Source organism: Pygocentrus nattereri, chromosome 18, assembly GCF_015220715.1.
Source record: "Pygocentrus nattereri isolate fPygNat1 chromosome 18, fPygNat1.pri, whole genome shotgun sequence".
Classification (NCBI taxonomy): Eukaryota; Metazoa; Chordata; class Actinopteri; order Characiformes; family Serrasalmidae; genus Pygocentrus; species Pygocentrus nattereri.
The window spans coordinates 9,073,324-9,090,789 of NC_051228.1; the positions used below are offsets into that span (position 1 = coordinate 9,073,324).

The following is a 17,466-nucleotide window of genomic DNA, read 5'->3' on the forward strand; positions in this document are numbered from 1 at the left end:
GTCCACTCTTTGCCTGTAATATTTTTCCACACCTCTGAAGCTGGTTGCATTTTCTGCTTCTCATGATGCAAATAATCCATTCAATGATGTTGCAGTCTGGACTGGTGGTCAGTCCATGGCTCGAAAACCAGCTTTATCCCGGATCCATCTGATATAGTGAGCCTGAGAGTGCGTGCGCATAAGAAGAATGACAGAATAGTGGCTGGAGGGAACGTGGAGGGTCTCTCTGTGTCTAAACATGGTGTGGAAATCTTAATTTGATCCGCAGATTTTCTCCTTTTTTCTCTGTTTCCTTTTCTGGAATAGTGATGGGGATGTATTTATTATTTTGTAGGTCATTTTACATGACAGTTATCACCTTAGCATGAGCGCAGATCTGCTCGCTTCTGCTTGACATAACTAATTGTTGTGAATTGAAAGTGTTGAGTTCTCTTCTCACAGTGGAAGAACAGACAGAAACACCTGTGGATTTTTCAGATGATGAGGACAGGTCTGGGGCTCTACCAGGTCTTGCAGTTAGTAAAAGTCCTCAGAAATACATCCTGAAAATGGATAACTTGTACTTAATCACTATTTTGACCATTTTGCATGGAACTATACTTCCATTGCACAGTACTGGAGCTGTAGTATAATATTTTTATCCACCCCTGTCTCTGTGGCACTGGTATGAGTAGATCACAGTGGTCCAATACCCAAAAACGTCTACCAAGAGCATTTCGGACATCTCTAACTAAACACTGATGAAGGACTAGAGAATAGCTAATGCATTGTGTTCATTTTTCCATCAACAGATGGGCTACATGCTCTAACTGTACACCAGGAAGGTGAATCTACAAGGTAGGGCTTTCTAATGAAGTGGCCAGTGAATGTACAAATGTACTTTCACTATACACCGGATAGAAATGTCCCTTCAGAACGTTTGCTTTATCTGGTCATCTGAAATGCATCCCCAATCTACTTCCACTGTTTGACCCCTTGACAGTCAGTAGATATCCAGAATCTGTTACGGCTCATGTTTACGGACACAGGGCTTTTTGTTTTGAGTAGCGAATAGAGGCCAGGAAATAGAAGCCAGTAAATAAATAAAAGATCCAGTGCGCCGTGGTATCCAAGGATCAGGAGTTATCAGTCCCCGTCTCTGAAAACACCTGCTCCCCTTGTAACCTTTGAGGAGGGAACACAGGCCGCTGCTTTGTCCAGCTCCGTTCCTGCGCTGCTCCAAATTAGGCCGCCCCCTCTTTATCAGATGGACTTTCACGAGCGCCTTTGAAGTGCAATCAGATGGCGCAGGTGTTTCTCAGGTAAATGAGCTTGCGGCCAGCGGGCCAACATGACCTCGGCCAAGTACTCCCCTCCGGCTCCAGCTGCTCGGCCACGATAAGACACTCTTGCCCATCCGGTTCACTTTGAATGGGAAATGGAAAAGTGTCCTGCGGATTATTTTACTGGGATGCAAAGCAGAATGCTGGCGAGGCTCGGCGGGGTTCTGTGGGCTGGGGAAGGCCCTGAGTGCTGCAGTAACTGCAGGTCTAAACAGGTACAGGTGTCAAAGATGGATGGGCTGACTGTTCCAAATGGAAATAGTGTGTGATTAATCTTTATTTAGACAGCCAGAAATAAAGTGAAACCATACACTAAGTGTTTCCATTACATTGGACTCGCAGAGTTGGCACCGAGTCATGTCAAAGGAGTTAGCGGCCTAAGTGATACCAAAGAGATTTTTAAGGCACTTAGCGATGCATGTAAACTTGAGCAGTTTATTTAAGAAACATTAAGTGGTTGCAATGGTTGTGTTTGTAGGCATTGGCTTGGCTGGACCGTACAGGATGCAGGGAGCATGTTTTTAGAAAGGAATTATCTGTGATCAGGCTGCAGGAGGACGAACTGCTCAGAGTTGTTTAGACATGCCAGTAGAATATGATCATTTGGGGAAACCACTGCATTGATAGACTAGACAGTATGAATGCGGCTTAGGCTGGAGTTGGGGAGGTGTTATTAGATTTACTGCTTGGACATGAAGGAAGAAGTCAGCCGTAAGAGAAACATTTTACTGTACGTCTAAATAATGTAGCGTTGGATTTAAGATAATAACAACAAAACAGCAATAATAATAGTACAGGTGCTACTACTAAATATAACAGTGAGGAGATCAGATCATCTGCCTCTCCTAATTATAGTGTAACAGTTAACCATAATGACAACAACAACAACAATAATAATAATGCTTCTGTTACTTTTACTTGTAATAACAGTGGGAAGATATGATTTAACTGGCTCTGTAAATGATGCTATGCTGAAATGAAAGCATTGGATTTAGCCATGATTACAACAACAACAACAACAATCACCATAGGGATGATAATAATAATAATAATAATAATAATGCTTCTGTTACTTTTAGTAATTAAAAGTGAGCAGATCTGGTTGGATTTAATGACAAGAACAATAATAATAATAATAATAATGGTAATAATAATAATAACAGTAGGGAGATCAGATTTAACTAGCTCCTAATTGATGCTGTAGCATTAGATTTAACAGTGACAACAACAACAGTAATTATAACAATAATGTTGCTCCTGCTACCAATAATAATAATAACAGTGGGGAGATTAGGTTTAACTGCGTCGTTAACTGATGCTATAGCCCTGACATTAGACACTGATGACAACAACAGCAAGAATTAATCATAGTACTGCTACTGCTTCTACTGCTGATTTAATAAATGGTAGTTTAGCATTAGATTTAAAAGCAATGGACTTAATAATAGCATTAATTATAATAATGGTGGAATCAGTGGTTTGCGCTTCTAAGCTGCACCTCAGCCTTTCTTGTTTTCTCCACTCGTGGCTTGATCATGACTTTGTTGAGATGAATCAGATGTGTGAGAGCGAGGAAAACGCTAGAGCGTGCAGTCCCGGGGTCCCCCAGGACAGAGATGGAGAAACAGTGGACTAGACAGAGAAGATTGATTGAGGCTAACATTGCTTTTCTGTGCATGCATTTGAGGCAGTCCCTTGATGTGAACCACATAAATCCTTCAGCCATTGGTCACGGGGGCTACAGGATCCAGCCTCTTCATGTGCACGCTCAGGTCAGATGAAGGCAGCAAATGCGGAACAGATTGGTGGCGCTCTCCATCATGTGGGACGGCCGCGCTGGGAGAGGGAGGACGGCCTCTGTTTGGAGATCACCCCAGCAGACAAGGGGGAAGATGGATAGGAGCTCTCCACTTTGTCACGCCGTCCCAGGCCTCAGCCCCTGTTTGTGCGTGGAGTGGCGGGAGCTTTGAAGTATATGGGGGTTAAGGGGAGCACGGGAGGGGCCTGAGCGCAGCCGGGTGACGGATGAATCCGTCTCAGCTCCGGGGTGAAGGCAGCAGGGTCAGAGCTCTTCTGAAGACGGCCAGATTTACTCCCGACACCTGGAGGACTCTGCTTGTTCTCTGTTTTCTCTCTCCTTCTGTGTGACATGCGGCTGGCATGCTGCTGTCTGTTCCACACATTAAGTGAGACCTCATCTATTCTCACTTTTCCAGCTGCTATTAACACTTCACTCTACGTAAACACCACACCGAGTAGAATGACAACAGCTTTTGTGATGTGATATAGTTTCAGACATTTCATACAATGAGTTTATTACGCTCACACTCATTGCGTCTGTTTTTGTTCACAGCATCAATGTGTGTCAGTTAAAGTCGCAAGATCAAATTTTTTGAGGGTACTTTTGGTGAAGAACCAGACTTAATTTCCCACTCAAACTGTAGGCTTATGTTGTATTTTAAGTAATGGAAGCTTATACACCAACTAGCACTGTGCAAACTGACAAATCATCATACACTTGACTCAAACCAGGAGTTTGTTGGTCATCAGTAGTTGAAACTATGGCTCAAATTCAGTCTTCAAGATGCTTGTTGCTACTGTTTTAACCTGTCTGATGTTTATTTTTATATTACATAAAAGTTTATTTTTATATAAGTTTCTAAAAGTTATACAGCGTCCCAAACCACATAAGTGATTCTGTTTGATGTTTAGCAGCTTGAGACAAATGTCTAAATGTCTAAAAAAGAATAGAATTTTATTCTAAAAAACAAATTGAACATTTTATGTTTGCTGAACTGTACATTCAGTCCAAAATCAGTTCACAACAGAACCACGCATAATTGTGAAAAATATAGCAAGACTGGAGTCTTTAAAGTCTGTAATCCATGGTTTATGCGGTACTGTTGAATGGGATATAAGCTTCTATTACCAGTAAAAAAAAAGAAATAAGCAAATATATAAAAAAAAATATGAAGTACAAAAATAAAGAAGCAAGTGTCGAACAGAAAATGTCGGGGTTACATTTAGAGTACGGTGTTCATTTTCACTAAACTCTTCCATAAGTGTGACTTGAGTTGATGTAAACAGTGAGCTGCAATTAGAAGAATGACAGATTTTGGTTTCATTCTACCATTTCGATGGCAAATGAGACGGTCAATCGAGTGTAACGTCACTGCAATAAAGATGCAAAAATTAGAGTTATTGTAGTTTTTGGACAAAGAATGCACAGAGATCAACGTGTGATTTTCTTTTTTATTTTGAGCTCATTTAATGGCTTCAGAATTGTGGGACACCATTTGCCACCTCAATGGCCACATTGTGTTACGGTTCGTCTCCAACTTAAAGTAAGAATGTGTAGAATGTAAGAAGCGCTTCTGTTCTGCTCGCCGCTTCTGTTTTTTGGGTCCAGAGAGAACATGGATCAATTAAAGCTGCAAGGCCTAGTGCGCTTAATGGACTCTTGTAGTCTTAAGCAGAAGCATGACTAATACAGTTAGTACAGTCTGCTGTGTGTCAGGAAGGTTCACGCGCCTGCTCTGTTCTTCATACAGTCGTAGGCAAAGGTTTTAACAGTTTACTGGCATGTTTTGTTGATTTTCTGAGTGAAATAAGTTGACAGGGAAAAGTTCAATGATGAAGCATTTTTGCTAGCTTCTGTTATTTATCCTTTAAACTCTAAAACATTGGAAACAAAAGGAAAAAAGTGCACTTTTTATGTTAATTCAGATGAACAGTAACTGCAGAAGGGTGTTCTCTGTAGAGGATGTAATTCACTTAGAAAATCAATGAAACATGGTATTTGGTCAGGGGTGTCCAAACCTTTACATACAACTGTAGGATGCTCTGTGTGTGAATATGTGATTGTGTGGCCTGTCAGTTAGGATATGTGTGTGTGTGTGTATGTGTGTGCGTGTATGTGTGCGTTTGTGTGTCTCAGCAGTGAGTCAGATTTCTGCCTGACCTTGCAGGTTTGTCATCGCTGATCTCAACAAGCCTTGTTGATGTTTTGTATGAGAGGAACGAGCTGATGGACAGCTTGGAAGTTGCTGTTATAGTGCTGTGATTGAGAAGATGTAAAGAGAATTGGCCTTGGGCTCAATCTGTCTGCTTATCAGTGGCTGTTCTGAGACTCTTCTGTCACTTTCAGTGCTGTAAAGTCTGGAATGATCATTTAAAACTCAGAGGTGTCTTTATGTGTTAATGTCACACCCACAGACTCAAAAAAGAAGGTTGATTTTTAGACATTAAATGCATATTCAACACTGATGAAGATATGAAGACTATAATGGAACTTGCACATGCACATTCTCAGAAGACGTGTTTCATGACGTTCACGTTCTTTTTGAAGAATCTGTCAACTCGCTTGCAATCATCAGATTCACCTACTCAGGGAAGGAGTGAGAAAAACAGCCCACATGACCAAATGTTCATTGCCATGTTGTGTGCAATTACACTTTCCCACCAGAGAGGTCTCCAAATCCCCACATCTTACATAATGTATCTTTAAATCTGCTGCCAGAGGAGCTAAACCACTTCAATGTTATAGCCAGTAAAATTATTATATCAATTTCAGTATGTACAACTAGAGCAATCTGTGTGCTTTGCTAGTTTATGCTCTGTAAATATAAAATAAATGCAGTAACAGCATTTAAATGTTATTAATTGAAAATAGTACATGGCAGAAATAGAAAAAAAAGATGTTTGTTTATTTGTGGTTACTTTGCATATTATCTGGGTTTTTTATCATTTAAATAACATGAAGTAGGTAAGTGCACTGTATTTGAATGCTACTGGTACATCTATATGAAAATGTCATATCAACATTATATTTGGCAATTGCCTCTTATCTTTGATGTAGCACTTTATTTGATTCATGTAATTAAATATGCAACTGATTCAAAATTGAAAAATGTAAAGTGTCAGTTTGGCCCACATTTGGCTACAGAAAAGTACTGGAAATGTGCTTATATGTTTGATGTGTTCATTCTGATTTAAAAAGGATAATAAAATCTGCTGTAATTTGGCTGTAAAGAAATTGAAATCGGAATCTGCCTTAAATATCCATTATCAGTCTGTCCCTAATTCTAACATATTAAAGACTTACCAACGCCCTGTCTCATACAGCGTGTTCTAACAGTGTTCTCATTAAGTTTAGCTTCACAAATACTAGATAAAACAGCTTTCTTTGTTAGCCCAGATTTAAATACACAAGTTATAAATAATGGTCCTGCGCTTGTACATGAGCAAGACATTTATGATGAACAGCCAGTGGTTGGCTTATGTTTCAAAGAAGGAAAAAGAAAGTAAAGCATTTATAACGATAAAAAGCAACAACTTTTCTACCACTGCATTAGTGTTAGTTGGAATAATAACTGCTTTATTTTCTTTATATCTGTGCAGTATGATGCGCTTCCTCTGCTGAAGAGCACTCAGTTTTCTTATGATTGATGAAAAGGAAAAAGTGATCACAAAGGAAAAAGTGACCCAGAGGGCTCCACCGACGTCAGAAGGCCCTGATTCGTCCGAGAAGTGTGAGATCAGACATCTCGAAATGAACCCGGTAGAAGCAGATTAGACGTGCAGCATAAGATGCCATGCAAAACACCGTGAGACATAAGACAAAATCCAAGGTTAACTCAAACTAAGTTTAAAATTCCCCCAGGTTTATGGTAAAGAAGACAGTAGCATACATGAAAATTTTGAAAAGCTTTCAAACCTTCGAAACAACAAGGAAGTTATCCCCAAATTTTTGGCAGCTGGTGTCTGCTATCTAGTTTGAGGTTTATAGTGGAGGCCATTAAAGCTCTGTGTACTCACCAAAAGACAGTGGAGTCATGTAGCTTATTGGAGAAGAAGTGTGGTCACCTGTGGAGCCTCTGGGCAGAAGAGACAGTGCTGTGGCCGCTGAGGAATTTAAAAAGCTGCATGAGGTTGTTTTGTGGTGGAGGTGCCATGGGCTCGGTGCGTTGTTTAACCACAAAGACTAATGGTGCATTATTGAACCCTGAGGGACTCCACTCAATCTACAAACTCTCTCTCTCTCTCTCTCTCTCTCTCGCGCTCTCTCTCTCTCTCTCTCTCTCTCTCTCTCTCTCTCTCGCTCTCTCTCTCTTACTCTCTCTTACTCTCACTGGGTCTCTCTCTACCACTGTCTTTCTCTCTCACTCTCTTCTCTCTCATTGTCTCTCTGTCTTGCTCTCTGTATTTTTCTGTTTCTCGTTCCTTCTTTCCCTTTCTGGATATAACAGTAACTGTGATCTTAAAGGATGGTCAGAGCAAATTAATTTCCATGGATTTCCTTTGTAAATAAATTGTGGTTATTATGTCATGTTCTTATATTGCTTTGGAAGAATCACACTTTGTAAAAAATAAATCTGAAAATGTTTGATCACAAAAGTGCTTTTAAAAAGAATAAAAAGTGTTTATTCCTTTCATTTTGTTTTACTGTATTATTTGGGGGTGTGTGTGTGATTATGTATGTCTGTCTGTCTGCCCTACGATAGGCTCCAGCACCCCCCGCGACCCTGAGGGAGAAGCGGCTTAGAAAATGTGTGTGTGTGTGTATTATTTGGGTGACATTTGAAGCTATACCAAGCCCATTCGGTCAGTTAATCTGGTTCTCCAGAAGCACTTCATCAATCTGTGACAAATGAAAGTCGAAAGAGGGAGAGAAAGGGGGTTCCCTGTTAAAGGTGCTGGGCTAAACAGCTTCATTCGGTGGAGCAGGAGCGTGTGTAAGGTCCCTGCTGTGTTTATATCTCCTCAGGTCTTTAAAAGGCCTGCCTGACAGCGCAGGCGTTATTAATGGTGCACACTCCACCTCTCTCTCAGCTCCATCCCAGGACGCTAGACAGGGCCGGTTGTTGGCTGTAAGGCCTGGGCCTGTAGAGCTGCGGGCCCCTCCAAGGCCCCTGGGAACCCATCCGGGGTCGAGCACTCACCCATCACTCACCCATACCAACCACAGTAAATATGGAGGGGGTTTACCAGGTGTGAGGGGGCTATGAACAACCTTAATGGAGGCAAATGAGAGAATAAACAGCATGCAAAGGATGGATATTTATATTGCTTTTAATCCCATCAAGATGAGGGTTTACTCAACTACAGTCCTCTCTTTTCTTTATTGTTTAAACCTTTAAAATCCCAGGCTTATTTCATACTAAGGCTTACTGTTCAATAACTATAGGGACTTGAAGGCAAACTGGCTGAGCTATTATTATGTTATAGAAGTGTCTAATAAAACTTTTGGCCTGCCCGTGGGCCCACAGGGTTAAACCTGTTAACAGAAACTGAGCAGAAATGTTTTCCAAGTTTTTAACATCATCACAGCTCTCCACTAACTAGGGGTGTAAGAATGCATTGTGATGCATTGAATAGTTTGGTAAAAAAAAAAATAAAAAATCAAGTTTTAGGCTCCAGATACAGTCGGTCAGCCAAGTCCAAATTGTTCTTCTTTACATGAGCTAATTGGCTTATTGGTAACAAACACTAGAACTCAATAATCTACCAAAAAATCTGAAAGTTTTTTGTAAAAATCCCCAAAACCTCTCCCACAGTCAGGTCTTTGGTAAGTACTTGGAAGTGATTTAGGCATATTTAGAGTTTTGGTGGTGTATTTTAACAGAAACAATTTGGACTCTTTGGGTGACTATTGTGTTCTAGCATTTGTTAACAATGTTAGCCTCACTCCTCTAGTTTTAAACTAAAGAAGCAAAATTAAGACTCCAAACATGTCTCGGCTGATTGACTACAGCTGGAGTAAGTGTGAAATTTTGCCAAACCACTCTTTTAACTACTGGTTAAGAATAATAGAATCACTTCTAGATTAAAATGTTCTATTTTTTGTGTAGAAATGCAGTACATACATCTTTGGTACCTTCAACGTTCATTTAATTAATTTGTACTTTATGGCCCATGTTGTACCATTAAAAGTCTGTTTACATTGTTTGTATCTTGGGGGACATGCAGCTCATAGACCTGCCTTGTAACTTCCTCATTCACTCACTCACTCACTCACTCACTCACTCACTCACTCACTCACTCACTCACTCACTCACTCACTCACTCACTCAATCACATTTAACAGGCTGAATCCTCCACAAGGAGGCTCAAAAAGCATTCACATAAGGTAATTCTCACAAAAGCATCTTAAACATGTCCATAAGAATGTGTCATAAGAATCACACAGACAAATGCTGTTCATATATTTTAGTAGATCAGTTGCAGGTCTGTATGGCAGTTAAAGGTTTATACAGATATTTTTTTGGTCTCATTCTCATTACCTCTGTGAGATATTCACATTTAATAATAATTTTTTTTGAGTAGAAAAAATGAAGTTGTATTACTTCAGCTGTTGAATCTTATTAATGTTTTCCTGTAAAGATGTGAAGCAAAAGTGTTTCGTAAGTGGAAAGAAAAAGCTCAACGGCTGTCAGTGTGCAATAAAGTGGCACCAGAAATTTGTTCAACCAGCCGTCATTGTTTGCCTGTCTAGAAAATGTATGTATTGTCAAATAAGTAAATGGTTCTTCCAGCCACCCTTGTCTTTTCAGTATAACTGTTAATTATATTTAATAATATCCAAATAATCTGAGAGAATTCTTAAATAATCAGAAGATTGAATCGAGAAGTTGACACCTCTACTACTGACCCTGTCTACAGTTTGCAATACAGAACTTGGAGACTGAGAAAGTTTTGTGTTGTTTTTCTGTCAGTATTTCTTAGTCTACTTGGTCCGCAGGCACTTTTGATGTAACAGTCAAGGCCACTGCCATCTGCCCGTTTATCGTGATGCCGCCTCCCATGTCAGCGTGGTACGGGCTGTTCTCTTTAACAGTACACACCGTCCGTGTGGTGCCAGGGCCTGACTCAGTACAAATTAATCACCAACACTCAACACTAACAAGCTGTTCCGCTTAATGCACAGTCCGTGTGTTCCCAACTGTTGATATTAGCGCAGGGAGCTTTTTCGAGGTGCGCTGGAAATTGGTGATGTGGCTTTTTTTAAAGCTCGGATGGTCAGCGAAAGGTGTTTGAGATAGTCCAGAACATCTGTGTACCTACATTTCCCTTAAAACCTCACAGTGTAATGATCAATGTGTTATTGTACCGAGTTCTCGCTCAGCCCAAATAAGGATGAGGGTTATGCTACAGTGCTTTTGGGAAACCGAGAAGGTTTTTTTTTTATTTATTTATTTTTTCATATGCAGTGCAAGACACATTTCAGTGTTATGTATTTAAACGAGGGTACTTTGTTCTGCTTGCGTACACGTTTGCGCGTGTGTGAACGGGCCTGTATATCTCAGGATGACATTGTGGCAGCCCTGTTTGTGCACAGTGTAATAGCAAAATAAATGACTGTGTCTGAGAGCTTGTGAGAGGCAGTGGATCAATGTTGGCTTAGTTTCAGCCATGCCATCTGATTTATGTCCTACAATAAGTGAGTGTGAATAGTAGTCTGGGATATGCCTGTGGCCTGCAGAGACTCCTCACACATGGCTGATATTCTGATCAATCTTTTACTTCACTGTCACTAAACTGAGGTCGTCTGAGAGTTGTTTGGCCACTTGCTGAGTCTATTTCAATGGACCAAACTCAATGTAAGAGATCCAGGACTGAGCCAGTATACAAGCCAGAGCTTCAGAAAATCCACGGGAGAATGTTTTGTCTGCCGCTGTAGTGCTACACAATATATAATTTTTTTATCGTTATTGGGATATTGGGTATTATAGAAGGCCACAGTATGCAGATAAGACTCCAACCAGTCAATAAACAGAGTATTGTCAGCTGCAGGGTTATTGTTGTTAAAATAAACAATTAGGAAAATGAGAAATTGACTTGTTATGCAACTGAAATAAGAAAAGTACAGAAAAGTTACAAAAAAAACGCAAAAACAAAACCAAAGCTATTATGTCCCATTACAATGATTACATGAACGAAAACAAAAAACCTTTTCTAATTTTGATAAAATTGTATCTTGTCAGGTGAAATTATATTAATTCTAGTCAATATATCTAATATTTATTTCTTAAAACAAGTAAAAATGTTTGGAAATAAGTGAAATAATCTTTAACATAGGCTTACAACAATCTCAACAGGAGAAATATTGGATTTATTGACTAGATTTAGATTTAGAGTTTTTAGTTTTACTTGACAAAATACTATGCAGTGTAGCTGAGCATTGCTAAAACAAAGCTTTCGTTTGAGAGAGAGGAAAAAATCTAACTCCACTTTTGATTTGGTCTGAAAAAATCCACAGGTGTTTCTGTCCATCATTTCACTGTGAGAGGACAAGTCAGTGCTGTCAGTCTGAAACGATGTGTAGCTGATTGAGAAAATAATATAGACAATTTGCTCACCAAACAAGGCAATTGTTGTTCTCAGAAACTGGACCGACCAGCTAGAGTCCAGACTCAACATCACCAGAGTTACTTGGATTGTGAGAGGAAGAAAAAAACGCAACCAAGTTCCAAGACTGAACTTTAGAGGTGTCGAAGAATAATGCTGCAGGTTTATTTAATAAAATGAAAGTGTCTAAAAGTCACTGAAAGTGTGGATGTAGCGGGGAGTGGGGAGGCATACGCTGAGATAAGCGACTTTTATTATGTGCAAATCCAGGGTCAGGGTCGGAACAGTCCAGGGTCATACAGCCAACACGGAGATATTGCGGGACAGACATGACGAACAGAAACACAGAACCTCAAACAAGAATGAAACAGCACGGCAAACACAATCAAACAGTACATCCAACAAACAACAAAGACCAACACAGACCAAGGCAAACACAGGGCTTATATACACAAGGGCTAACAAGGGATCACAAGACGCAGATGGAAACACATGTGGGAACAATCAGGGGCGTAGTAACCAAACAAAGGGGCAGGACAGAAAAAACAAAACACACATGGAAGACCAGGAAGTAAACACGAGCACACGGACAGGACAAAGGTAAACACAAGCACATGAGGAGACAGTGGAAGCTCTTACAATGCAAAGATTGGAGACACTTAATACTCATAAATGATAGAATTTATTGTTGAGGCTGTCAATTTTGATTAATTTTGACGACTGTGAGAGCTAACAGGAAGGCAGAGTCTGAGACCTGAACGACTACAAAGTCCTGCAAGGACAGTGGAGAAAGGCGTCCTGAAAGTGAATGGGAGACAGCATGCGAGTCCCATGCCCCGCCTTTTGGGCACCACCCCCGGTCCCATGGCCAGGCCACTTTGGTTTGCTTTACATTAGACGGCCGAGCTCGGGACTCACTTCCCGCCTTCATGTCTCTTGTGGTTGTCGTGGCCTTCGTCCGCTCTCTGGTGGCTGTCGTCGTCTTCCGCCGTCACTCGTTTCCCTCGGCAGTGTTTGGGATTCGGGCCCTGCCTTCCCGCCGGCTCTCACAGATATCATCGGGGTTTATGGGATGGGTGCATGCCACATATGTTTTCTGCTTTTTTTTCCCTCTCACTGAAAACCGAATAACTTGCACCCTTTCTGTTTTGACCGGAGATTAAATGAAGATGGTCTCTGACTTCTGCACAGTGCTGTGCATGTGGCGGGATGCCAAAAGGGATTTGGGCAGTGCTAAAACTAACGAGAAAAGGGAATATTGACGGCCATGCTGTGACACTCCCTGCATAGCATACAATCTCAGCATCCTGTCTCGGAGCTTTGAGTGACGTGATGGTGAGCGGTGCATGAACAGCTAGAACATCAAACGCATGAAGATGTATTGGTGCAGATGTTTATAGAGACAAGGACGTCAGCAAGACTGAGTCTATCACTTTGATGCATTGAGTTCTTCTCCGTATGTACAGCATTGTGTGTTGTATAGAAATGATGCAGCTGTTTATCCTATCACTGTCAAATACATGCCATCACAGCTTTCATCCGAACACTAGACATTGCAAACTGAAACTAAATAAAAACTAAACTACTTTTCAGAAAATAAAAGCAAAATAAACTCTTAAACTGAAGCTAATTAAATAAATAAATAAGATCGAATGAACCCTGGTCTGCTGAGAGCATCTTACCCAATCACAGATGCTGTGGGAGTTTGTGTGAATCAAAGCATGTATGATCCATCAAACATGCATCATTTGGTGGCCAATTTTTAAGCATGTCATGAAGGGTTTGCCAGTGTGTTTATATCACAACCGCAATATGCAGAAATATAATCACAGTATGATATTCCCTCCCCCGTAATACGCAGCCCTGTTCAGCACTACACATGTAATTATTGCCTCTCGAGTTAAAAGAAGAGGCTGGTCATCTGTGTTGACGTACTCAAAATATTTATCTTTGGAAACAGTAACACTGAATTTATCATAGAGTTACAGTGTTTTTGTTCACCCTGCATATTCCAGCCAGTGGCTGTGCTCAGACGTTTACACACGCTGAAGAATCCTTCCTCTCTTTGTTCTTTCTTAACAGCCATTTGTGGTGTATCTGCACCCAAAACCGTTGAGTGCAGAAAGACAGGCGCTCTGGAAACGGGAGATTTGATAGTAATATATACGAGCAAAGCTTTTTCCTCTGCTTCAGCCTCAGCCTTCTGTTATTCTAGCCTGAGTCAAAGTTGAGCGCAGTTGAACAGACTCAACCGAGTCCATTAAAAACACTGTGTATGCCATGGTTTTTATGTCTTATAGAGTTGCCATGCGGAACATACAGCCCAAGCAGCATGGTGCTTGTGGTATGGTTTAGGCTTCCCTGTTGATCTTGTGCGTTTTGCTTTTGCCCTGTATGCCTTGTAAATCAGTCGTGTATGATGCAGACATGTAATATTGTGATTACACTACTGAATATTACCATAGTTAAAGAGCTTTTTAGTGCAACACTGTTATCGCCAAGCCTGTGCAAATGCAAAAAGACCACGGTCACACGTGCAATAGATTATATTTTCTCAAACCTTAGAGCTCCTGGTAGTTGTAGTCACATATGTATTTTGTGAAGTATGTGGTGTGTGCAGTATCGAACATTTCCTAGACAAACCTTGAAGCAGGAAGCAGAAAGTGATGAAGCGGCGCAGAAAGTCAAAGTCAAGCCAAAGTGAACTTTATAGTCATTCAGACTAAACAAGGAGTGCACAGCTGAATGAGATTGTATTTCTCCAACTCCGATGGGCAAACTATACATAAATGTAACATAAACTGTACATAGACATACTAGACAGCATAGACAGAAATAAAAACATACATATAGGGGAAAATATACATACCACTGCTCTCTGAAAAAAACCGTATATCTCCGAAATGATAACTTCACAGGAGAAAGAAAAAACCTACTTTATTTTTAATGTAAGTCAATGTAAGCAGAGCTTTTTCTGAGTAATTCTGGGCTGTTTCCTTTGGTCCATTTATCATGAAATGTATAGTCAATGTAAAGGGCAACAGCATTATCAAATTAAGTCAAACACTGAAAAATGACAAAAATGGAGGTAGGAGCTTTTCTTCTGACAGCAATATATACATATTTAAAAGGAAATATTGCACGATGTAAAAATAATCAATAATAATAAAATATAAAGAATAATAAAATAATAATAATAATGTAAAAAAAAAATATGCACGCCATGCTAAGTACCAAACTTTGCAACCTTTTGCCTACATCCTTTTTTTTTAAATAACTGGCCAAGGTAATTTTATTAAATAGCACTGAGCAAGGTAGTAAACATACTTTTTAAAAAATGAACACAGAAAACAAATCACTGCTGTGAAATTTGAAAGCTTTGAAAGTATCTGTTGCCTTTTATGTTGTGTATAAGTTTGGTGATGAATGGACCAAAATAAATGGCCCAGAATGACTTGGAAAAATGTCTGGCTCCCTTGGCTTACATTAAAAGTAAAGTTTGTTTTTTCCTTCTCCTGTAAAGTTATCATTGTGGTTATATGAGGTTTTGTCCCGACAGCAGTGAAATGTGCATATTTTCTTTTTTTGCGGCTGCGCAAGGAGCGACTCTTTTGGAGTATCTTTGAATTACCTGTGTAAATTTTAGAATAAAAAGCGAAAATTCTGTACTTACTGTTTGTATTATAAAAAGCTACATGCTCAAACATTTTACATACATCCTTGACTTGCTGCATATGAAAACGGCCTTTAAGCCCTTACACTTCCAGCCTTATACACAAAGGCTTACGACTCAGTAAGTACAGGGACTTCAATGTAAACTAGTTGAGCTATTCTTAGTTTTTAGGAGTGTGTAATAAAAAGTGAAACAAGCTTATTGACGTTTATTGACTGCCATGAACAGCTTCATTCATCTAAACAGCAATACAAGGTTGTCTGGATTATGTGAGGACGTACACAACACACAAGAACATGCATCGTTAAAGCCTCGGTTGCATATTACAACCATCTTCAGTAGCATGATCGCAAAGGTCAGTACCGCAGTAATGATTAACAAACAAAATATTGTGCAGCTCTAGTGTAAATATGAAAGATACACAAAGTGCAAGAGCTTAAGTGCTGTGCACAAAGCTATGGTTAACATTCATCCACTTGAACTGAGGTATCGCTTGCGTGCAGGTTTCGAAGTGAGCTACTACGTAATTCATCTACTGAGCAGGTTATGAGGGATGTGGACGAGAAGGCACTATATTGCGTAAGAATCGTTCTAAACCACACTGCACACACATGCTGTATAAACAGAGCACAAAAAGGCCTTTCTTCACGAGTGTGTCCAGGATAGCCTATCTGAACAGGCTTTGGACTCACCACAGCTCTGGGCAGGTACTCTGAGAATGGTCCCAGCTGACCGCTGTTGGTTTTAAAGAACACTGTGAAATTGTCACAGTTTCTACTACGACATTGCCATGACAAACACGAGCGGAAAGCCTAATTTACAGTGTGAACACAGCGCTCTAAACACCCCTGTGATTTATCGACCTTGTTAGAGCTAGCACAAGCCTGTTGGCCATTTCTTTGAAACATGCTTTTTTTCCTTCCCTCTGCAGCGAACGTGTTGGACACCATGTTGTTGAGGAATTCTGGGAAGGTGACGATGGATAGCCGGAAAGAGGACAGTGGAAGTTCAGCGCCAGTGGTTCCTGAGAGGGCATTGTGGTGCCACTGCTACCATCACTGTCCAGAGGACTCGACCAATAACACCTGCAGGTCAGATCCATATCCACTGTATTGTTTAATTGAAAAATTTGAATTCACTTGATTGAAACGTGTACATTATTTGCACATTATTAACGCACACAGTACTGTAAGAAAGTCAGAGACCACCCTTCATTATTTTAAATTCCAGGCAAAAGAGCCATTAAGTAAAAGTGGATTCAGGAGATACATTATATTGCCAAAAGAATTCGTTCATCTGGCTTCACACGCATATGAACTTGAGTAACATGCCACTCTTAATTCATAGGGTTTAATATGATGTTGGCCCACCCTTTGCAGCTATAACAGTTTTAACTCTTTTGGGAAGTCTTTCCACAAGCAGTGTTTATGGGATTTTTTGACCGTTCTTCCAGAAGCGCATTTGTGAGGTCAGACACTGATGTTAGACGAGAAGGCCTGGCTCACAGTCTCCACTCTAATTCATTCCAAAGGTGTTCTGTCGGGTTGAGGTGAGGACTCTGTGCAGGCCAGTCAAGTTCCTCTACACCAAACTCAGTCATTCGTGTCTTTATGGACCTTGTTTTGTGCACTGGTGGGCAGTCATGTTGGCACAGGAAGGGGCCGTCCCCAAACTGTTCCCACAAAGTTGGGAGCATGAAATTGTCAAAAATCTCTTGGTGCTGAAGCATTAAGAGTTCCTTTCACTGGAACTAAGGGGCCGAGCCCAACTCCTAAAGTTAACACTCGACAATTAGGCAGTCGAATGTAAAGCAAACCAAGGTGGCCAGGGGACCAGAGGTGGTGCCTTGTAAGGTAATACAACCCCACACCAAACTTTACACTTGGTGCAATGCAGTCAGACAAGTACTGTTCTCCTGGCAACCACAAACCCAGACTCGTTCATCGGATTGCCAGACAGAGAAGCGTGATTTGTCACTGCAGAGAACACGTCTCCACTGATCTAGAGTCCAGTGACAGCACTTTACAGCACTGCATTCAATGCTTTGCATTGCACTTGTTGATGTAAAGCTTGGATGCAGCTGAAGCTCTGCACGTACTGTTCTTGAGCTAATCTGAAGGCCAC

General features: G+C 40.6%; 1 protein-coding gene across 1 annotated transcript in view; it reads left to right on the forward strand.

Annotated features, from left to right (window-relative positions):
- The window catches only part of bmpr1bb (bone morphogenetic protein receptor, type IBb), a 142,096-nt gene that overhangs the window by 106,779 nt on the left and 17,851 nt on the right, over window positions 1-17,466 (forward strand). The window contains exon 4 of the mRNA XM_017710746.2: window positions 16,274-16,433. Coding sequence (XP_017566235.1) covers window positions 16,274-16,433 — 160 coding nt within the window. The remainder of the gene's footprint in view (window positions 1-16,273; window positions 16,434-17,466) is intronic.